The sequence below is a fragment of the Meriones unguiculatus genome, chromosome 14, assembly GCF_030254825.1.
Source record: "Meriones unguiculatus strain TT.TT164.6M chromosome 14, Bangor_MerUng_6.1, whole genome shotgun sequence".
Classification (NCBI taxonomy): Eukaryota; Metazoa; Chordata; class Mammalia; order Rodentia; family Muridae; genus Meriones; species Meriones unguiculatus.
Window position 1 is genome coordinate 40,443,156 of NC_083361.1, and position 24,581 is coordinate 40,467,736.

The 24,581-nt window shown below is 39.6% G+C and overlaps 1 protein-coding gene across 1 annotated transcript in view; it reads left to right on the forward strand.

Annotated features, from left to right (window-relative positions):
* Positions 1–24,581, forward strand: part of Ano5 (anoctamin 5) — a 77,071-nt gene that overhangs the window by 25,985 nt on the left and 26,505 nt on the right. Inside the window, exons 5-13 of the mRNA XM_060366214.1 lie at positions 683–751; positions 3,567–3,851; positions 10,486–10,599; positions 12,812–12,924; positions 17,582–17,716; positions 18,376–18,481; positions 18,586–18,646; positions 20,929–21,080; positions 24,230–24,304. Of these exons, the coding sequence (XP_060222197.1) occupies positions 683–751; positions 3,567–3,851; positions 10,486–10,599; positions 12,812–12,924; positions 17,582–17,716; positions 18,376–18,481; positions 18,586–18,646; positions 20,929–21,080; positions 24,230–24,304 (1,110 nt within the window). The remainder of the gene's footprint in view (positions 1–682; positions 752–3,566; positions 3,852–10,485; positions 10,600–12,811; positions 12,925–17,581; positions 17,717–18,375; positions 18,482–18,585; positions 18,647–20,928; positions 21,081–24,229; positions 24,305–24,581) is intronic.

Consider the following 24,581-nt stretch of genomic DNA (forward strand, 5'->3'; position numbering starts at 1 on the left):
ATGAAGGCTTGAGGAAACTGTTCTCATCCATGCTTGGTCCCAAACATACAATAAATATTATTATTATAAAGCCATGACCTGTAGTGAATCCTAACTTTTCTTTCTCTAAGCAAAAGCCCTGTTGCTATTCAAGAGCAAAAGCTGCAATGAGATGCTGGCCTCTGGTGGCATTAGAATTGTAACTTATCTGAGGATCACTAGTTTCTGTAATGTTGAGTCTATCCAGCCTGGAGTCTATGTGTGTCTCTCTGTCCCCAAGGGCTTCTCATACTTTTAAATCATTCATTAAAATGGTCCATATCTTCAAATAAAGCCTGTGTCTTACAGGCTACTCCTATTTTGTAGTTCCATGGTTTTGTCAATTATGGTATAGATCAAAAGCAGTCCATGGCCTGACGGTGAGGATGTATTGTAGGGTACTTTTATGTAGAGAGCCCTCTGGAAGCACAACCACAGATTCTGACTCTGCCTCGCCCTTAATAAGCCATCACCAATGCTAGCCAGACATGGCAGCTAACATAGACTGTTGGACTGGTGCCTTACACTAATAAGCCAGCACTACCAGCAAACACAAAGGGCTGCCATGGCATTGACAACTAACATAGGGTGTCAGGCTTGCACTGTCCACTAATACAGTGTACCTGCATCAACCTTTTCATCTGTTTTTTTTTTCCCTCCACAGGAAAGAAGACGAGAGTTTGAACTAAATCTCAGAAAAACAGGTCTTGAATTGGAAATCGAAGACAAACTGGTAACTACAGTTGATAAATTGATCAAGGATCTCATTTTAAGTGGGCTTTTGTCCTATCCATGTTTTTGGCTGGGTAGATGTTGGGGTTGGAGCAGTATATAAATCTAGTGGCTACAGAAATGTGCATGAAGACAAGAAGATCTGCATTTCCGCAGGTCAGCAGTCAGTGAGGTGAAATATTAGTGAATCATCTTAAAAATGAACAGGAGCATGGAGAATGAGATAATGTCCAGTCTGTAAAGTGCTTGCCATATGAGCACAAAGGCACAAGTTTCATCCCCAAACCATATAAGATCTGGATGCAGTGCAATGAATCTATATTGTCAACAGAGGGGAAACAAGTGGGTCCCTGAGACGTGCTGTCCATCAAGCCTACCCTAACTGGTGAGCCCGAGGTCCCAGTGAAAGACCCTGTCTCAAAACAGGTGAAGTGGATGACATCTAAGGAACTATACCAAGACTGAGACCCACACCTACACCCTACATATGCAAGTTCACACACATGCACACACTTTCTACTCGGGGTTCAGAAAGGTGAAGCACTTTGTGTGCATGTCTTATGTCTTACCTTGAAGCTGCCTAGCACATAGTACACAGCTGCATGGCTGTTTTACAGGACAGCCCACTATTTAACCCATGATACTCTGTTCATGAATAGTTCACATTCCTTCATCCTTTAACCCCACACATTTCATTCATGGTTATTCCTCCATTACCTTTAAACTTGTGTTTAAAGCTTTACTTAAGACCACATTCTAGGGCTGGAGAGATGGCTCAGTGGTTAAGAGCACTGTCTGTGTTTCCAGAGGTCCTGAGTTCAGTTCCCAGCCACCACATGGTGGCTCTCAACCATCTATAATGTGATCTGATATCCTCTTCTTGCGTTCAGGTATACATGCACATAGAGCACTCATATACTTAAAAACAAATAAATCAAAACATTAAAAAAGGACGACATTCTATCTATGGCTCTTCTGATAACCTTTAAATTTGATTTTATTTTCTAATTCTTATTTGTCAATTGTTTTTGCTGAACCATTAAATATGTGCAACACAATAGAATTTGTAACTTCTATGCCTGTGTAGTGGACCTTCATGTGGGCTCTACGAAGTAACTGATTAAGAACTCTAGCAACATGCATATTGTATAGTATAATATAATAAATATAAGATATTAATAACCTCATATAATTATCATGATCTCAAGCTCACTTAAAACTAGTATAGTATCCAGAATTTTATATATAGCTGTGAATCAGTCTAGTGCTGAGTGCACATTCACACTGAAGTATGTTTTAGATGACACTGAGTATATTCATGCTAGTATAGCCATAGATCTGAAATATATTTTAAACAAAATTCTCCCTCAGTCTGCATGCGTCACCGTGACTCTCCCTATGACATGCATTTATGCACATGAATATAATGTACATATATGTGTGTTCATATTTATGTTAGTACATCTCTTATTTCTTTTCTTTTGCTGTGATAAGACACTGTGGCCAAGGCAACTTATAAAAGTTCATTTGAGGCCTATTGTTTCAGATGGTTAGAATATATGGTGGAGGAACAAGGTGTGGAGGCAGGAACAGCCGAAAGATTGCATCTTGCTTCACAATAAAAGGCAGGAACTGAGACACTGGGCCTGGAATGGGACTTTGAAACTTCAAAGTTCTCCCCCAGAGAATCTTATGAAAGAAGGGTGAGATAGAAAGAAATATCTGAAGATTACAGGAGCTACACAAGGACAGAAACAGAACCAAAAAATCTGGGCACAGGGGTCTTTTCTGAGACTGATACTCCAACCAAAGACCATTCATGGAGATAACCTAAGACCCCTGCACATATGTAGCCCATGGCAGCTCAGTCTCCAAGTGGGTTCCCTACTTATGGTAACAGCGACTGTCTCTGACATGAACTCAGTGGCTGGTTCTTTGATCACCTCTTCCTGAGCAGGGAGCAGCCTTACCAGGCTACAGAGGAAGACAATGTAGCCAGACCTGATGAGACCTGATAGGCTAGGGTCAAAGGAAAGGGAAGGAGGATAGACTAAGATCAGAAGAAAGGAGAAGGGGAACTCCCCTATCAGTGGACTTGGGAAGGGTCATAGGAGGAGATGAGGGAGGGAAAGTGGGATTGGAGGGGAATGAGGGAGGGGGCTACAGCTGGGATACAAAGTGAATAAACTGTAATTAATAAAAAATAATTTTAAAAAGTTCTCGCCTAGCAACATACCTCCTCCGACAAGGTCATACCTCCTAATTCTTCCCAAATAGTTCCACTAACTAGGGACCAAGTATTCAAACACATGAGCCTGTGGAAGCCATTTTTCTTCAAACATCCACAGTACACTTGCATAAACATCTTTTTTTTTAAATATTTTGTTAACTTTTACTAGTTACACTTTATTCACTTTGTATCCCCCCCATAAGCCCCTCCCTCCACCCCTCCTAATCCCACCCTCCCTCCTCCTTCTTCACACATGCCCTTCCCCAAGTCCACTGATAGGGGAGGTCCCCTTCTCCTTTCTTCTGATCTTAGTCTATCAAATGTCATAGACTGCTCCCTGCTTAGGGGGAGGTGATCAAAGAACAGGCCAATCAGTTCATGTCAGAGGCAGTCCCTCTTCCTATTACTATGGAACTCACTTGGACACTGAACTGACATGGGCATGCATAAACATCTTAAAGAAATCTCATTTCCTTAAAAAAAATGTTGCCTAAAATTAAGTAAATTTAAATTTTCTTTTCATCTTTGAGATTTTATTTCTTTAATCATTAGCGTTCTTTTACAATGTCTTTTTTTTCTTATGCAGAACTCTGAAGATGGAAAAACCTATTTTGTGAAGATCCATGCCCCATGGGAGGTGCTAGTCACTTATGCCGAAGTGCTAGGAATCAAGATGCCTATTAAGTTGAGTGACATCCCGAGGCCAAAGTACCCACCCCTAAGTTACATGCTCGGGCCTGTGAAGCTCCCAGCCACCGTGAAATATCCTAAACCCGAGTATTTCACTGCTCAGTTCAGCAGACACCGCCAGGAACTCTTCCTCATTGAAGATGAGGCCACTTTTTTTCCATCCTCAGCAAGAAACAGAATTGTAAGTAGTAAAGGCCTTGGCCACCCCTCTCCACATGTGGTGGGTATGACTGAACTTCCGTGCTTGTGTATCCTCAGTGCTAAACATTCTGGGTTTTCCTCGTCATAATATAATCATCTGACAGCAGTATGCATGGCTGAAAGCCTGTTAGGTCCACCTTTAATTTGTTAAGCTCCCTATTTCTCAAATATTATTTGTTTACAAATAGGTAATTGATTGTAGGTACAGTAGTGAAAGAGACATTATGCTGTCTTAGTTAGAGTTTTATTGTTGTAGAGACACCGTGACCATGGCAACTCTCATCAAGAAAAACATTTAAATTGGGCTGCCTTACAATTTCAGAGGTTTAGTCCATTATCATCATGATGGGAAGCATGACAACGTCCAGGCTGACATGGTGCTGGAGAAGGAGCTGATAGTTCTACATCTTGCTCTTCAGGCAGCAGAACGAGACTGTGTGCCACACTGAGTGTAGCTTAAGCATAGGATACCTCAAAGCCACAAAGACACACTTCCTCCAACAAGGGCACACCTACTTCAACAAGGACACACCTCCCAAGAGTGCCACTCCCTATGGCCAAGCATTCAAGCACATGAGTTTATGGTGACCATATTTACTCAAACCACCACATATTCTCAGAGCAGCTACTCATAGCCCAAGAGTTTGGGTTTTATGTCATCATTGTAAATTGATTTCATGATCTTAAATTTGGATTTTGTAAGTTTAAAGTCTGAGAATTTTGATCACTCTAATTCCATTTGATTTCTTTATATATATATAGATAGACTTTGAGGAGCCTCAGACATTCTCTCCCCTATTAAAAACCTCCTCAGCCTTCTCTGTGTATTTCTTCTCCAGCTGTAGTCCTAGGTTTTGTAAGTTGCTGAAATAAAACCCCACATGCTACTGTTTCCTTGTGTTAGGTGGGAAGAAAGCATATATATATATATATATATATATATATATATATATATATATTGTTACCCTGAGAATTAATTGAAGTGATTTGTAGAAAGTTTTGAACAGCCCTTAATACATAGCGAATGTTCAGTAAGAATTATTATCAGTCACTTGACTTTAGAAGAAAAAATTCTGGTCCCATATTGGTCTTGCATTTTGTATCTTTCCTTTGCTCGTTTGTTAAATTTCATCATCTGGTTTCCTAACACTACAGACCTGTTGTCCCTTGAGACCACACATTCTCCCTTTGTAAGTAGAATAGATGGCTCATCCCACTTTCTTCCTTGTTTGTAAACAATTTTTTTTTATATTCACAGAAATATATAACAAAATGTAGCTCCTAGAATTTTGGTACGAAAATACAAATTGGAAAGAAAAAAAAAAACTTACTGCCTTTCCCAACAGAATTAAATTATAAAAAAACAATACATTACACCAGAACCGTTCATGGATAAAAAGCCCTCACTGTTATCTCAGAAGGCCTGGCTTCAAGCTGTAATGCTGCTGTTTCCTAAATAACATAACTTCTCTGGAAGCAGAGATCTTGCTGCTATCCTGTGCTGTCATGAAAATCTAATCAACAACTTGTTCCCTAAATATTTGTTAATGAGAGCCGAGGATGCTGCTCATCAGCAGAGTGTCAGTTTATTACAAAGCCCTGGATTTAGACTTCATACCACCTTCTAAAAAGCAATGGCCCCCTAAGATGGATCATGAGGCTGGTCAGCATAGGGAGTTCTCTGCTATCCCTTCACCTTATCCTTTGCTTCTCGTTGTCACATGCAAACTTTGCCAATGTGTTTTCTAATGGAGAAATAGGGCTCTGCCCTTTCTTAGTATAAAACATCAAGCTCACTATGTAGAGGACTGAGGTAGAAAGAATTCTTTCTTCCCATCCCACCCAGAACATTTTAGTATGTATAAGAACACGATGAATAAAACACAGCATTTCCCTAGGATAGACTCTCACACTTTGAAGAATCTTCCCAAACACCATGTCCTCCAAACCTCACAGTATGAATTCATATATGATTACATGTGATACATGACGTATATGTGTACACACACTATTGTAATTGAAAAAAAAGTATGGCATTTTTAACATGAATAAAAATAGACTTAGCAACCTTTATGGGTGGAAAAACAGACACAATCATCATGAGTTTTAAATTGATTAATTCATCTGCATTGAAAGAGAAAGAGATAAGAAATTTAGTATCACTTTGGTCATAAGTCTTGCTACAAGGACCTCACTGGCTCTCAGAGTACACTAAAGGAAGGACACCAGCTTCTGTTCCATCTCTGGTGAACACATTTCATTGCTGTTATACAGGTGTGTGACCTTTGGCTGTGATTCATAGAGATCGTGTTTCCTGAATATTGGTGGAATCCTGCCCTGAGAAGCTCTATAGACCAAGTTTTCCCAACTGTAGACAGCTCCTTTGTATCTCTGTGTATCTTTAATGTGACTGTTAGAATCTTTCGCAAACATCACAAATAGACTCATGTAAGATAGTGAACTTGCAGAGCTTAGAGGTTTGTACCTAGATTCTGTCCCATCAAGGCTCAGGCAGGAAGAAAGATTATCAGGAATTTAAGACCAACCTGGAGGACATGGTGAGTTCCAGGCAAGCCTGAGCAATAGAGTTAAGGCCCTATCTCAAAGATAGATAGATAGATAGATAGATAGATAGATAGATAGATAGATAGATAGATAGATAGATAGACTGACAGACAGAGGGATAGGCGCACATAATAATAATACACAAAAAGATGTAGAAGTAGAGAATGTTGGATATATGTTACTGTTCCCTTAACTAGCATTTCCAACACCTCTCTGGCACTCCATAGGATCCCTCTTCCCTGAGACAAAACACCACGGATATTGGTCCAGACATGTAATATTACAGTGGCCTCTATGTGATCAAGTCAAAGTCCCTCAATTTGAACCAAAAGCCAGAAGTAAGAAAGCTTAATAAGAAAGGTATGTGAAATTCAGAGGATGGCCAGAAGCTAGGCCACTTGTCCCAGTCAGTCAAATTCTGGATGCCAGGGAACAGTTCTTAAAGGAAACAGGAAGTGTCTTGCAGTTGACAGATACACAGTAAGATGGCCTTTCAGTCTTGTTGCTGAATGTGTTATGGTCTGGATAGAAGACCAAACCTTTAAGCAAACATTCCCTTACATCAAAACCTAATTCAGTGGTAAACCCTGCCCTCAATCTAGAAATCCAGAGCAGTGCAAAGGAAGCTCCTGCAGAATTGCTTAAAGCCTGTGAAGATGGGTTCCTGAGCTTTCAGGGAAGAAGCTGTCTCCTGTATACCCACACAGGAGAGTCAGTGTGTGCTGGCATAGGTGCTGCAGCTTGATGCCTGGAGGGTCTGGGTGAGGGGATGAGTGAAGGTAGCTGTACTCTTAATAGATTCTCAGTGTAGATGGAACAATTTAATGTCAGAAGAAGATGTCTTCGCCATAGGAGCACAGAGGCTGGCTCCAGAGCACCACAGGGCTGGAGGGCTGTTTTGCTAGGGCTCAGGCAGTTGATGGCTTTAAACTTTAACCCATGCTCCCACACCATTCTGGAATGCCAGTGCACATCGTAACTGTGCTAGAGCATCTCGCTCCATGCTCTATGAACAGAACAACAAAGCTTGGTTGACAGCGCACCTGCCTTCAACTGGATATGTGAACTGACAGATGAAATGCACTTCTCAGAAAAGCAAGTCCTATTGTTACCGCTCAGTAACAATGCAGCTGGTCTCCCTGGAGCTCAGACAAAGAAGCATAAAATGGCTGCTTTCATGCTGTTAGCACGGCCTCCATGCTTCAGCCTGTGGATCACGAGTCTTGGGCCCTTTTATGCAACGAATGTATTTTATAAGGTTATGGCTTATAAAACACAGAGACATAGTGATCGCTCTGGTGAATCAAAAATCTTCTGGAGATTATTCATGATTTTAGATGCCATTAAAATAAGTATTTACAACTCATTGGAGAGCAAAGATTAAAGTTACAAAGAGCAAGCAAACTCTTGATTGCAATATGGATGGATGATTTGAGGGTGCAAGATATTGTGGGGATAGTAACTGCAGATGTAGTGTAAACGGCACATGGGCCAGAATTAGAACTGAAACCTGAAGATTGGTCTGAACTGCTGTGGAGACCAAACACAGCCACCAGGAGGTTTAGGATAAAAGCCCCAGAATAGGTCCAAGAGTCCCACCAGACTGAGTGTGGCCAACAGTCCTCGTATGTTAAATAGCGAGGAAAACAGTGGTGAGAGACAGAAGCTAGCATTGTTTTTCTTTTCATGCTGAGGATTACTTTCCACCTGGAGGTAACTTTTGTGCATGGTAAAAGAAAGAAATCTATTTCTTCTCAAATGCATAGTCCACCAACTTGCAGGATTTATCAAACAGCGAACTCTCTGCTTCACAGTTAAGCTTTCCTCATAACTCAAGTGTATTTGCCAACCTAAAATAATAGGACTTCTCCAAAGCATACACACACACACACACACACACACACACACATATATATACTAGCACAGCATTATATCTGTAGTACACATATCATAATAAACTATGTGCATATTCAGAGATTGAAATAAATATGAGAATGAAAATCAAGATAATTACACATCTGAAATAGTAATCATTACTCACTGAATTATTGAAGAAATTGGCATCAGTCCGAGGCAGATGTCACTGTGGAAGTGCTTTCTGGGTAAGGGTGTGGCAGCCTATCTGACAGTCTTTTTCGATAGTGCCTATCAGGCAGCAAACGTGATTTCTCACGGACTTTTGCTGGTCTGACTTGTTTGGATAGTCTTGTATCAATGCCCAAAGTTGAGCTTTATGAGTTCTGTAATTTCCAAAACACTGCCCCTCACTGTCCCCTTGTACTTCTCTTGGGATGTGCTTGCTGTAGATACCTTTCTCCCTCAGCTGACCACACCACCTTGACTCTCTAGCACCATCTCACGTGATCACCATAGTACCCTGCAGTCCTTGAGATACTCAGCTCAGTTTGTTCATTGCCAGCTTTCTATACTTCAAAGAGATGGGGCCAAAAATACAAAACACTCCAACTTCCAACTGTGACCATTGGCTTTCTTAGGGTTTTGTTTTGACTTCTGTTCCTCTCAGAGGAGAAGAAAATTATAAATGCAAATTTTCTTGAAGAATGTCCTCAGAAAAGAAATGTATGTGAATTAGTTCCTTTCAGCAAAGAAAGTTCATTTCCTTTGGGCCCATGCTCACGCTTGCATTTCTCACTTTTTGTGACTTTTTAGTATCAAGCCAACATATGCATCCCACAGTCCTAGTTTGTCCCACAAATGGTTAGCAGCGCTATCTCACCTATCAGAACAAAGCACTTGAGGGCTAACTCTACCAGCTGATTGTGCTTCTCTGTCCCTCGTTTCTGACCCCGGTGAACAGGAGCGTGGGTGGCAGCCCCTCCCTGGCATTGTGACTTCCTGGACTTTCCTTTTCTCTCTCTACAAGAGAACAGCCCTCTCTGCTTTTCCTGGTGCATGTGGCTCTGTCTAGGTGTTCTTCTCGTTGCAAAGGCCACCTGTCCTCCACAAAAATCTCTCTGAATAAAGTCATTCTTAGCCAAATCTAAAGTTTTTGACAATATTATGCATAACATGATGCCACCACATTGTATATCTCCTTATACATTAGAATACATTCTCCACTTTGTTAATGTCAGAGGCAGAGTTCTTACCTTGGTGACTATTTCCTAAGGTAATAAATCAGAGCATATTAAACAATATTTATGATTGATTCATAACCATCAAGTTACATTAGCAAGACTGAATATTAAATGCCCTTCAAACAGATGATCAGGTTAGATGATGACAATCCAATGTCACCCAATGACCATAGACAGGATCCACCAATTAATCTTTGAGAGATGGAATAAGAGAAAAGAGGGTTGAGCAGTATATGTCTAATACAGTGAGAGAAAGACCAAATTCAGAAAGCAGGAAAAGTAGGCATTCTGACAAGGTGCTGGGGGTTGATAAAAATGCCATCACAGGAAACATCAAAGAGAAAGAGGTAACTAGAGGTAATTAGAAGGTGGAAAAAGAAATAAGACCCACTTAAGTTAGTCAGTACAAGCCCATGTCAGGCAAAGAGCCCATATATATCATTGGAGTAATTGGCTGAAGAAATACAGAAAATGGCCTGGCTACATATCAACTTGGTCTTATATTTCTCCAAGTGAGCTATTCAGAATGGTACTTGAAATGCTGATTCTTGTAAAGACTTATGGTGAATGAGATTCTCAGAGAAATTTGAGACAACAGAAGAAAAACAAATGATGATTCATCAACCCCTGGCTCCCAGCAAGGCAGTGGGGTACTGTCAGAACCTACCTGCCAATTCTATAGAATTCCCCAATCTATGTCTTCTCATAATCCATGAATAAAAGCTTTCTCCTGTAGTCAGAACCCATGTCCATTCCTAGGAGACACTGTTCGCTTTTGATTTTCAAAGTGTGAAAAAGCAAGAAGGTGCTGAGGTCTCTTCATACTTAGCTTATAGGTTTAGTGTGCTGAGTCCATTGCATTCTTACCTCACAGATGTAACACACTTGAGGTCCCTGCATACTTATCTCACAGACTTAATGCACTGAGGTCCCTGTGTACTTAACTTGCAGGTTTATTATATTCTGTCACGATGCCCTTTTGGAGAAGAAGAGGGGAAGAAAAAGATTGGCATTGAAAGACTGCTAAATACAAAAACTTATTCATCTGCCTTCCCACTCCATGACGTGAGTATCAGAGACCTCCATAATGCAGAGCCCATTTCCTCTTTCCCAGTCAGAGGCTGCCTTCCTAAGGGATGGAATAATTGTCCATTTTTTTATGAACTGCTTAGTTCTCCTTCATGATGTGAAAATTTCCAGATTCCATGCTTCCAGACTGAGAACTGCACCAGCAAGTATTCCTCATGCAGACACTTCCAATCACGTCTTCTTAACAGTCATTTATATTTGCACACAATACTTTCTTTAGGCTCCATTTTGGAAATGGTAGTTATAGTTTAAAAATTGCATGACTTAATACTCAGAAATTTTACCATGTCTTTTCTTATTCATTTTGATTTTTTTTAAAAGAGTAGATGGACTCATTTATCAATCAAATGAAGAACTAGTTTCAGTAATGTGGAAAGCATTTTTCTGGGTATTCTTTTCATACAACCGTGAGTCGAAGTTCAGAGATAAGGGATTATCTGTATATGAAGCAGATATATAAATGCACTGGGTATTGAGGATGTCAGTCATTAGAAGTATTTTTACTAAAAACCAAAATTCTAAAGACTTTTACATTGAAATTGACGACTCATTGCACAAAATTATGGAGTCCTATGTGCTTTACAAAGCGGTGACTGCATGTTGAGGCTAATTAGCCAAACCTGAGAGTAGCCTGGCAACCAGGAGCTTTTCTGGGAGTGGGGGAGGGGGAATATTTGCATTTGAATGGTTTAAGTACAGTCAGTTTCACTGTGGTTTCATGGTAGTTATCTGAGGTTGGAAATGTCTATTCACTACTTTGAGACCATCCCTTGGATCTCATTTCTCCTGTTTCAATAGCACTCTGTCCTAGCTGGAAAAGAGTTTTATATGATGCATTTCCTGAAAGAAATACATCCCTCCTTGTGGAGTAGAAACAGATATTTCCATTGGAACAAATGGGAGACATTTTTGTCTATTTTCAGTACTGAGTGCTTGATGGTTGCATTAATTAAGTGATATTTTCTCTATTTTTCTTTTACTGAAAACAGAATTTTTTTTTCATAAAATATATTCTGATTATGGTTCCCACTCCCCCAAGTACTCGCCTCCCACCTGAGTCCACACCTCTTCCATCTCTCATTAGAAATGATTTTTAGAAGCCTGTAGCCAAACTTTACCACATGACTTAAACTGCAACCAAGCAATCAACACTGTGAAATCTAACTTAAAGATGGTTCTACCAGGACTACTGTGACTTGTTTCCTGTAGGTTAGAGTACCAATTCCATACAATAATTTTCCCTTTCAACCAGCATGTGATTCTTTAATATAAGAATGTAGAAACTGTCCACCCTCCCCTAATGCCTCTTCGCCAAGATGTCCACAGTCTTCATCCTGTGATTGAAGAACTATGTGGAGATTACAGATTCAAAATACCGCCGACAAATGGACTGATGATATAGAAGGATCCATTTACTTTGATATATATGTTGCCAGGCATTCTTTGCCAATTTTTCTTTACAATGGTGTTTTTTTCTTTTTACATATTACAAAGGAATTTTGTTCACTTTTGTACCTGCAAGGCATTGATTCTCTTAACCCATTGCTCAGTTATAAATCCAGCTCCTGTCCTGGTTCCAGGTTATTTCAGTCTGTGTGCCAGCACAGCCTCATTGTTCATTGGAAATGAGTGGCACCAAGTTGTCCTTAGAGGCAGCTGGACTTCAACCTCTTCTGTTTAGAATGGAAACTTTTAAATGGTGGCTTTTCTCTTGTGTGCTTTTTAGAGTGATGTTTTACATGATCTCCAAACACTATCCTAAGGGCACTGTCTTTAAGCTTTATTTCTCAAACATCAGTTGTGTTGCTACTGAACAACAAAAAGCTTGAATTGGTGTAATGTAAAATGCCACACCTATCCTAATTTTCATTTGTGTTAATCTTGAAGCTGAATACTCACTCTGCACTGCCTCACCAGTTCTCAAGTGCACATAAGTTTTTAATGGATTTTAAGCAGTTACTTGCATAAGTGACACTTTGCTTGTTTGACCAACTTAATAAATCACTCTGACTGTGGTTTTGATAACTTTAGTAAATGATTTTATGTGAGTGGAATATGAGTTAGAAATCTACCAGTTAAAGATGGTATGAGCTTTGTCCACTGGCTGCCTTTCCACAGAGCCTCTCTTCCCCCTTAATCATCTGTGTCTCTTGCTTTCTCCTCTTATCCTCTCCTTGTCTGTGAGCAGGGCCAATATTGGAAGCCATCAAAAACTTCTTACATCAATGAAAGGTACATCCTTTGCAAGAACTGGGCTCGGTTTTCCTACTTTTACAAGGAGCAACCTTTTAATTTGATTCGGTAAGTTCATTCAGCATTGTGACTGTTAAAAGCCAATGATATGATCTTTGTTCATAGTTCTATGGTAGGCTACGATGTGCACTGCTTTTGTTACTCACTGCATTTCATAGCCTTTCTTTACTGTGAATTGTTCATTTGGAAGCTCAAAAGTTGCCACACCTGTGATAAGGAAAATTCAGCGTAGCCATTAAGGGTCAGGACCTAGCACTTAGCTAGGTTGAAGTCAGCCTAATTCCTGCCTTGTACAAGCAGCACACATTTGGTCATAATACTGAAATGCCATGTGGGTCATCTTTAACATGAAAATGATGCTTTATTTTCCTTTGAAAATTCGATGTGATTTCTTTATATTTTAGTTTAAGTACATACACTAATTTTGTTTTACTTCCAGAGTAGAAGAATTTAGAAAACAGGAGAAACTGACCTGTGAATGTTGGTTTGTTGCTCTCAGAGATCTGTAGAGTTCTTGGTTATATAATCTCAATATATTTAAAACATGCTGTAATCAATGCATAATAAATAATAGAATGAAAAGGTATATGTGGATGTTTTTGACTTTTGTCTTATAACTTTTGTACTTGAAATTGTTTCCAAATGAGAGCTATAATAAAACAAAGAGAGAGAGCTCAGAAATGGACTCTTGTATAACAATGACTTGACGTTTCAGCTGGGAACCCCATGTGGGAAAAGGCATTTTTGTGATTGAATGAAGCTAGCACAGGTGGACGGGCATGTGCAAGATGTGTATCTGTACCTTTTCCAGTGCATAAATGTAAATGTAGATTGATCAGAGGAAAAAGTGTCAGTTTAGGCTTCTCAGGTCAGACATAGCATACAGGATAATGAGTATATTTGGTTAAAGACATAGTATACCACAACAAAAATATGTACAATAAGCATATAAGTGAAGGACACTCATCTAGCATATAGGAGGGACTCATGTGATAATGGAGAATTTGACAAAAGGGCATAGCAGTTACTTCATCAGAGAACTATGCTCATGGATGAGGCAGCCCATGAAGAAACCTATGGATAGTCTCCCATGGGGAAATAGAAAATCCGTGTCATTGAGTGGCACCACATTCCTGCTAGCAAATGCAAAATCAAAGGCCACACAAGAAACCACCTGAGGCAGGCAGTCATTTGAAATCCCAAATACCATTGGTGGGAATGCATGGCCAAACCCTTTGTTAATGTCTTATGAAGTTAAATGCATTCTCTCTTAATGATGCAGTAGTTCTGCCCACAAATGTTTAGCCAAGAAAAATGAAGAATCTGTCCATAGAGGAATCACATTTGAATATTGAAAGCAACTTAGCTGGTAATAAAGAGAAACTGGGAAGAGTGAGACATCTAAGAACAGGAGTTGTATAATAAGTCAAATATCCATACCCAAACTTTGCGAGATCCTGTGTCAAAACAACAACAGAAACTATAGTAATAGCTTAGCATCTAAGGGCAACTGCTGCTCTTCCAGAGGACACAAGTTTGGTTTCTAGAACCTGCATTTGAGTGAGTCCAAGAAGCAACTACGTATAACTTCAGCTGGGGGTGTCCAGTGCTTTCTTCTGGCATCTGTGAGCATTGCCCTGCTATGCACATATACACAGCCACACCGACACACACAATTAAAAATTAGACTAGTAAAAATAACAGAAAAACAACAAAAATGAAGCCATGAATGTGGGAAAGAACTTGAGGTGAATATTAGAGAGGAAGATTATGTTAATCAGAATGCACATTGTACATGTATGAAATTGTCAAAGAATAACAACAAAAGCATAGAAAGCAAGATGAGGACCAAGGCTGCAAACTAGTGTTTAGGACACTCAGTGTGGAAGTTACTCACACATAAAGGTTTAACTGTTAGTATATACTTTTAAGTTTACTCATCAAATCCAAAGTTTAGTAAAAAACTTTCTATCCTTCATGTTATATACATAATAAATTCCCATTTTATCCAATTCAGGAAATGGCTTCGTGGTTTCCCACATTGAGACTAATGATAATTATAGGCCTGCAGGCCTTTGTGTATGCTTTTTTATATGACTGAGTATCATTCTTGAAATTTGAAAGGGAGATGAAAGTAGTCATTTAAAAGCTAAGCACAAAAGTTGTCAAAGTAACCAACCATGATCTGATTGATAGTAAGCTCCACTCCACAAGACCAAGAACCTAGACTAGATAGGTCATGAACCTAGGAAAAAAACTAAAGGAACACAGCAATAGGGTGAGTACTACTGCTAATGACATTCTGCTATGATCAAAGATCAGTGCCTTGCTCAGCCATCATCAAAGAAGCTTCCTTCTGCAGTAGATGGGAGCAAATACAGACTCACAATGTAAAGCAATGTGAGAGACATTCAAACATTCAATCCTAAATGTAGTGTCTCCATCAAATACTGCCCCTCACTGCTCAGGGAACTCTGCAGAAGTGGAGGCAGAAAGATTGTAAGAGTCAAAGGGAATGGGGGACGCCAAGGAAACAAGGCCCTCTAAACATGCTGATGCACATATGAACTCATAGAGGCTATGGCAGCCTGCATAGGGCCTGCATAGGTCTGAGCCAGATAGGGTCCAAGTATTGAAAGGACAAATAGACACAAGTTCCCATCCTTAACCCAGAAACTATATCCAATCTTACTCACAAAGTAAAAATTAGTGTTCTCCAACAAGGGTCTCATCCAGGACACAAACAGCACTTAAGGGCCGGATGTTATGCTCAGCAGTAGACGGCCAAGCAGTAGATGGCCAACACAAAATGAGTTCTATAGTATTTTTGCAAGTTTTCAGTCCTACAGTGTTTTGTTTGGATTTTTAATTGTTTCTTTGTTTTACCTTACAGATCTTTTGCTTACATATTAAGGTTTCCGATTTTGTTTTTATGAGTTCTCTCTCTGTGTGTGAATGTGCGTGTCTCAGTGTCTATATGTGTTTCTTGCTCTTTTTCTTTGGCTTTTATTATTTTTTTCTGTTTGTTTTGTACTATTTTGGTTTGTCTGGTTTTGTTTTTCTTATTCTGTTTTATTATTGTTTAGATGAATGTTTATATTCTATTGAGAGAGAGAGAGAAGGGTATGTATTTGGGTGAGAAGGATCTGGGAGGATTTAGGGGAAATGAATTGTAATCAGAATATACTATGAAAAAAAGCCTATCAATTTCCTTCTTTTTTGTTTTGTTTTTGTTTGTTTGTTTTTTGAGATAGCATTTCTCTGTGTAGCCTTGGCTGTCCTGGACTCACTTTGTAGACAGTCTGGCCTCTAACCCATAGAAATCTGCCTGCCTCTGCTTCCCTGAGTGCTGGGGTTACATAGGTGTGCCACGGCATCTGGCTCCATCAATTTCCAAAAACAGAAAAATTTCAAAGAAGGAAAAACAAACAAACAAAAGCGTAATTTTTCAAGATATTCAGGTTCTTCGTGAATTCCTGAGAATATTTGTACCTGTGGCATCAGGACAATTGTTGTGCCTCCTAAAATGGTTCTGTAAACTTTCAAACAGCAAAAGGAGAGCAAATAAAGTATGTCAAAAATAAAATACTTAGTACTTAAATTTAGTGGAGGGGAGGCTGAGCCTGGAGGTTTGCTAAGAATCCAAAGCTAGTCTAGGTACAGAGTGAGACTGTCTCAAAAAAGAAGAGACAGAAAGGAAAAGAGAAAGGAATAGTAGCATCCTTTTTTGTGGGGTTGGTGCTATGCAGTATTATAGAAATTGCTTGACTCTTTAGTAAAATCTCAGAGAGGTATAGAGACATTCACTTTTACCGTGGAGAAACTGTCAGCAGTCGATTGCTTAGGGACTGTATCAGCATTGTGGGGAAAATAAAAAGCAACATTACAAAAAATGTTTGTCAACATTGAAAAGGAAACATGAAACACACAGCAGACACCTTTTCAATTAGAAAAGTTTCAAATGCTGAAGAATTAATATGTAGCATGAGAAATCTATTTAAAATCTGCTTAAAATAGTCACTGTGGGAAATGACATTTATGTTCCTTTTGCTTACTCACTCTGGTCTCCTCCCAGGGCAAGGTGGGGAACTGCAGGTCAGTATCTTCAGTTCTCAAACTATTAAGCAGTAAACTTTGAAACCCTTGTGTGTGTGTGTGTGTGTGTGTGTGTGTGTGTGTGTATGTGTGAAGTCTGTCCGTATCAGAAGCTGTGTGAAGATCACAGAACTGGTGATGAGTTCTCTGAGGCAGGGAGGTCCATGAGGCTGGACTCAGTTAAACCAGACTATGAGTGCAAGCAGGTGTGAGGAGCCACACTATAGACTTTGCCACTCTGTGAAGCAAGGGTTGCAGTTACACCCGAGTGCCATTGCAGTACCCACTCCAACTGTCAAAAAGAGGCAAGATGAACATTCATGCAGATTGTGTCTGCCATCTTAAGCTGCCAATTGCTACATGTTACATCCCATTGTATAGTAATTTGTTATTTATTTTATATTTAATAACTTAAAATGGATAAAAACTTTAACATTATTGAGTTCTCAATATGATATTATTTAGAATTTAAATTCTATTCCAGTGGTTTTCTTTTCATACGGGCTATTTTTTTTAACCATTACTACTATGAACTTTGCTTGCCAGAGTGAAGCCAGTGAACGTGGGCCTCAGTTTTCTTCCAGCCTCTTACTTTGACTCTCTATCACAGGGATTATTATGGAGAAAAAATCGGTATCTATTTTGTGTTCCTCGGGTATTACACAGAAATGTTGTTGGTTGCAGCTGTGGTTGGCTTAGCCTGCTTCATCTACGGCTTGTTATCAATGGAAACTAACCAATCTAGGTGAGCACAAGAGACCAGCTGAGTAGTGGCTGCCCTTGTCTTGGCTTCTATACCCTCTTTATTTTCCCCACATTTACCCCAAAAATGCTTCCTTGTGGCAGCAGGTAATATTGTCCTTACCTGGAGCTTTGTGGAATCTGCCTTTTTAATGTTGTTTTTGTTTTTACTGCATTTACTCTTTTTATTGCTTGAGACTTTCATACATGCCTATAATGTGTTTTGATTAAATCCACCCCTACCTCTTCAGCTCCTCCACTATGTTCAGTCATTTTCCTTCCCAATTTCCTGTGTTCATTTTAAAACCCATGAGTTCATGGGATGATTTTGACTTCATGTGCATACACAAAGGGGAGCACATCCCTGAAGAAAACTGACTCTCCATTCCCCGGCACCTGTCATACAGCTCTTCAGCCAGGAGTGGGACATCATGATTCTGCATCCTTCCCCCATCCTGGCATATTATCTGGTTTGATCCTGCTTAGGTCTTCTCCATCAGACCGTGTTTAAAATGTGTGGTATAAGGACTCTGTTCCCTAGAATACACTTAAGAGACTGCAGAACCATTTACTTCATCCCCACTTTTGTTGGGAGTGGAAGCGTGTTGAGCATTCTGGTGAGACTCCAAACTACATTTCTTTTTATCTGACTTCTTTGGGTAGCATTGAAATCTGCGACCCCAAAATCGGAGGCCAGATGATCATGTGCCCACTTTGTGATGAAATGTGTGATTACTGGAGACTGAACACCACGTGTTTGCACTCAAAGGTAAGTGTGCATGTCGTGTGGTGGGATGAAGACTGGAGCCTCCTTCCTTCCCGTGGGGACATGTTTCATATTAAGTGGTTTTTATGGTGGTGTTGCTTTTACAGTTCTCTCATCTGTTTGATAATGAGTCAACCGTGTTCTTTGCAATCTTCATGGGGATCTGGGGTGAGTGCAAAGTCTTCTCCAAAAGAGTTTTCTTTGTTTTATGACTTTCATGAATTTACCACATTTTGTCTAATCTGCTGTGTAATTTTCGCAACTGATAGTTTGCTGTTTGTTTGTTTTCTTTTTACCATTAGAAATAACCCTGGGGAAAATAACACTTTTCTTTTTTAAGACAAGATCTTATACAATGCAGATTGGCCTTGAAGTCTCTGTGTAGCTTAGGGTGACTTTGAACTTCTGACCTTCCTGACTCTGCCTCCTAAATTCTAGGATAACTGGTGTGTACCACACACCAAGTTTATGTGGTTCTAGGGATAGACCAAGGCCTTGTTCACACTAGGCCAGCACTCCACATTGAGCTATGTCCCCAGCTCCTAAAACAAATTTTTTTTATATTTATAAAACAACTGTCAAAGAATAATTCTGACAGTGTGAATTTGCAGAGAAAATTTATATTTGCAATTTAAAAGCTTTGCTGTATACCTATATAACTTACATAAAATGGGACTTTTATAATGCAGACTTGGGTTTCATTTTTCAGCACCAGAGACTCTAGAGGGTTGGCAGTCTCTTTAATCACATGTGATTTGATGGATAATATGTCATCTCATTCTGCTTTTTATCTGCAGTTTTTTTGGTCACAAATGTTTTTGATTTTCACTAATCTTTGGACTTTCTTTGCCACTGAAAGCATTTTTAGTGCTGTAATACTTTGTTAGTGTTTATGTTTAAAAAAAAAGACTCCTTTGCACAAATATTGCAGATATTTCTAAACTCATAATTTACATTCCATCTCCTGGTCAGGAGAACCTTTATTATATAACCAAGTCATAAGCATTTCTTTCTAACTTTTCTCAAGCTGTGTGTTTCTGTAGCTCACCTAAGATGCGGAGCTACACACAGTCTATGCCAGAAATGCAGTAGTTTCATTCTATGAAGTTCTGACTGTAATTTGTCAGGTTCTACAGTATCCACTGTAGGGCAGATAGTACTCTACATGCAGATGGTGAAATGTGCCTGTGTATTGCCTTTATCTCGAAGCAGACACACATAACTCATGACTCCAGTCACTGCTCTAGCTGTCACTTTAGAACAAGCATCTTCATGATTTTAGTTTCCGGAGTTTCAGGGCTAGACATGTTTGTGCTCAAGTGTATGTTGAATACTGTCCTTCCTCCCCTGGTCCCGTCTTTCTTTCTCTCTCTCAACTACACTTGATCCCTGGACGTCTTTTTGATTTTTTTATATTGAGTCAGGAAGTTTCCCAGGCTTGTCTTAAACTCAGTCTAAGTAAAGCAGGCCTTGAACTCGCCAGTGTCCAGCTTCAGTCTCCTAGTCAGCTGAGAGGACAGGCTGGTACCTTCCACCATGCTGTAATACCTAAGTCCTGTGTAAGCTCAATCAAAAATGCACAAACCAAGGGTCTCTATAATTTACAAAAGTTATTTTGCAATGATACCAATCTTCGGATCCTTGTGAATTTACGTAATCTCAAGAAACCCATAGAAATTATGACTGTAGTTTGGGTTTTAGAATAAATCTTTTCTATTTTCATGCATATACTTTTGCTAACTATTTTTCCCCCATGTGACATCTTTGTCCCTGTTTATCTGGCTTTCTTAATTTTTTTACAGAGTGGCAAACTTTGACATGAGAAGGGTGTGACTATTCAGTGGACCTGTGAGTCACAAGTATGTGGTTTGTTTCCACAACACGGTCACCAAATATTGCTGCTAAAATTTATACCAGTTTTAGTGTTTAGCTAATGTCAAGATGAAATATTATGGCAGATTATCTGAATGAGGAGGCAGTGTAGATGGTCTAGAAATTTACAACTTTAACTGTTATGAAATTAACTTGAATTTTCATAGTGAATAATTTCTGCATCACTACTTAACGTCAAAACAGTAGTCACTGACAAACATGACATCAAAAATGGGCACCATTTTCTACTGACAACATGCAAACTCCTCTGCAAACAAATGATTAAAGGCAGAAGTGAAGGTTTCTTTCCTAAGAGTCGTTTTTACTAGGGTCAGTTCTGTGTGCACATACGCGTACGTGTGCTTGCGCACACTGGGTTCCCAACACCGTCCACAAGAGGGCATTGATCTTCTGCAACCGCAGTTAACGGTGGCCGTGAACTCAGAGCTTGAATTCTCTGCTAGAGCAGCAGGACCTCTGAGCTGCAAGTCGCCCCTCCAGCCCCAAGGATTGCTGTCTTGCTACTTTTGTCTGTCTGTCTGTTGATGGCTCCACCCTGATGCTTGCCTCCCCTAAAGTCACACTGTTTCTGGAGTTTTGGAAACAGCGACAAGCCAGGCTTGAGTACGAATGGGATCTGGTGGACTTTGAAGAAGAGCATCAGCAGCTCCAGCTACGGCCAGAGTTCGAAGCTATGTGTAAACATAAGAAGATGAATTCTGTGACAAAGGTACAGTAGACACGGAACAGTGGTTTGTCTCGGGGACCCTCTGCTATCGATTTCCCTGGAATAGTGTTCCATCAACACAATTAATTAATTGATAATTAATTAAAATTTGAGATGTTTATATATTCATATATGTGAAAATTTCACACACATTTACAAAGAGAAAGTTATAGTTAAACCCATGGGTAGACTGGCCATACAACATTGCATTTTCACCCCACAGACAACATTTTCTCACAGGTATCCACACACCTTCCTGTCACTAGATGATTTTTGAAGCAAATACAATGTATCAGAATATGAAATATGTGATTTTACTACTAAAAGAGTAAAAGGGAAATGGAAGCTAGTGTGTATAGAAATGAGATGTGTTAAACTTAAACACTTGTGTTAAGATAGTGGATTTAAGTGTAATGACTTTATTTTATCAAATATCTCTTTATATCGTGCTTTTACATTGATTATCATGGGAAAGTCACTCCATTGGAGGTGATAAAGGTCTAGGTTTTCACATCTTTAACCATCAAATTGGCCATGTATTCTTGATTAACACATTACACTTCCTGTAAACTCACTATTCTCACGTGAAGGTAGAACATTCTTTTCCTTCAGAGGACAGATGTTGGCAGCGTAAGTTAGGAGCCCCGAGTTCTATGAGAAAGGGGTCCTCTACCTCAGACCTCAGATCTTCTGTACAAGGCTCCCAGGGTACCATTGCAAGAGAACTTCCAAGACTCTTTTCACACTTTAGGAATTAGCTTAATATCTTTTTTTAATTTAAAATTAGTTTTTTTATTTAGAAATAAATAATAGGGGCTGGAGAAATGGCTCAGTGGTTAAGAGCAATGTCTGTTCTTTCAAGGAACCCGGGTTCAATTTCCAGCACCTACATGGCAGCTCACAACTATCTGTAATGCCAGTTCCAAGGGATCTGACACCTTCACACTAATGCACATAAAATTAAATTAATTTTAACAAAATTAAAAAAGAAATAAATAATAGGAAATTATGTCAAAATTAAACAACCACAATATCCTACAAAGATGTAGCAGATGTGAAGCTTAGGCTTAAAGTAGGTACTCTAGTAAGGTAAGAAAGGACTGCATTAGATATGGACTCATTTGCTAGCTTTTTGATTGCTTTCCCTTGCCAGGACTACCTTGACAGGCCACAAGGGAAGAGGACATGCTGAGTCCTGATGCAACTTGAGCTGGGGTGGTTGGGAAAGGAAGCCAAATATCTTTCAAATTTGACTTCAATATCATAAAAATCGCAGCATGTATAACACCTAGTTAATCTGAGGCGTTACATGAATTACTTTTTCTTGTTGTTGCTATGAAAAAATACCATTGCCAAGTGCAATTTATAGAAAGGAGAGTTTAATTTTTGCTTAGGTTACGAAGCAAAAATCCATAATTTGTCAGGAAATGCTTCAGCAAGAAACGTAGAGATCACATTCATCCACACATAGAAAGCAGAGAGAAAGAGAGAGAGAGGGAAAGGGAGGGAGGGGGAGAGGGAGAGGAAAAGGAAGGGAGGAAGGGGGAGAGAGAGCGAGACCTGGAAGTAGAGTCTATAGATGCCCAAAGCCCTCTCACAGTGATGTATTTCCTCTATCAAGGCTACACTCCCTAAAGGTTCCATAACTTCTCCAACAACTCCAACAACAGTGCCAACACCTGGAGACTTGTGTTCTAATGCATAAGCCTTTGGAAGACCTTTCTTTCTTTCTTTCTTTCTTTCTTTCTTCTTTCTTTCTTTCTTTCTTTCTTTCTTTCTTTCTTTCTTTCTTTCTTTCTGTCTTTCTTTCTTTTTTCTTTCTTCCTTTCTTTCTTTCTTCCTTTCTTTCTTCCTTCCTTTCTTTCTTTCTTTCTTTCTTTCTTTCTTTCTTTCTCCTTCCTTCCTTCCTTCCTTCCTTCCTTCCTTCCTTCCTTCCTTCCTTCCTTCCTTCTTTTTGCTTTTCTGAGATGGTTTCTCTGTGGAGCCTTGGCTGTCCTGGAGCTGCTTTGTGGTCTTGAACTCACAGAGATCCACCTGCCTCTGCCTCTCTGTGTGTTGGGAATATAGGCTTGCACCACTGTGCCCAGCTAGACAAATTTTACTGAAACCAGCTGTTCAGAAAAGACAGTGGATAGAATAATAACACAATGTGTGAGTTTCTTTGTTCTTATTTTCATAGTATAAAAAGACAACAGAGGCAGACCACTTAGTTTCACCCAAAATTAACAGAATAAAAGATGCTGTTTACATTTGCACTTCATGAACAAGAAGTGTGTGTAGATTCTCCCTGATTCACTCACTTCATTTAGCTCTAACAAAATTGAAATTAAGAAGGAGAAAATTTTCATTTCTGGCAATAGATTTTAATCACACTAAGAATTCTCACATGTGAGTCTGCATTGATGGTACATGTGTGTGGACACGGACACACACACACACAAACTGGGTACAGACAGAGACATAGTGCATAGGATCCCACGTGCACACAGTTATACATGCACACATTCGTGCACAGCCTGCATCGCTATGAAGGACTTCGAAGCCTTCTCAGCTCAGGGTATGTTCTGTAGCTATTGTGCAACCTGAAAATCATAAGCATGGAATCTTATATTTTATAGAACTCCATGGTTTGCATGTCTCCTGACAGCTCTTCTTTACTGAATAACAACATTCATAAATAGATGTTTGACTATGACTCAGAATGCCATTTGATCCAATTATTATCTTGTATATTAAAGCCTGTGATGATGGAGGTAGAAGAGGCTGACCTGCTTAGTTTTGGGTAATGAAACACGGACTTCACACACAGTAAAGCAAGTAGGGAACATTTCAGATGGAATTAAATTGTACCTTGTCATATTTCAGTGATAAGCTTTGCACTGTGTCTCCCCTCTGTTAGGCCCTGGGGGGCCACTGCAACCCATCACTTAGGAAGTAATTTGCCTCAATCAAGTCTTTCATGTCAGGTAGAATGTCACTTCAGAATCTGATGGTCTTTTCTTCAAGGGAAGGTGCCACTTTTTGTGGACTATGTAATGAGAGAGCCCTTTATGAGGGCTCTCCCTTCAATGTACTCCTTGATTTTTCTACTGCCATTTGCAGTCTCAACTATGAGGACAAAGTGCTACTTTGTTATTTCTCTACTATTACAGGAGATGGAGCCACATATGCCTCTGTGTAATCGCATCCCATGGTACTTTGTGTCAGGGACCACAGTGACCTTCTGGGTAAGCACCATTTTAGACTATTTTACCATTTCTATAGAACATAGTCATCTGTGGACCACAGTCATCTCTATAGCTATGTCTGCATCAGCTTTGTGATCATTCCTGCAATGCCCCATTCTTCCTACATTGGCTATACCTTTTATGCAAAGCATGCCATAATTTACATGTTTTTTCTAATACTGAGATTTGTAGAAACATATAGAGGGAGAGTCCTTTTCTGTCTCATTGACTGATACCTTTGACACCAAATCACATTCACCTTCATTGCTGTCTCTGG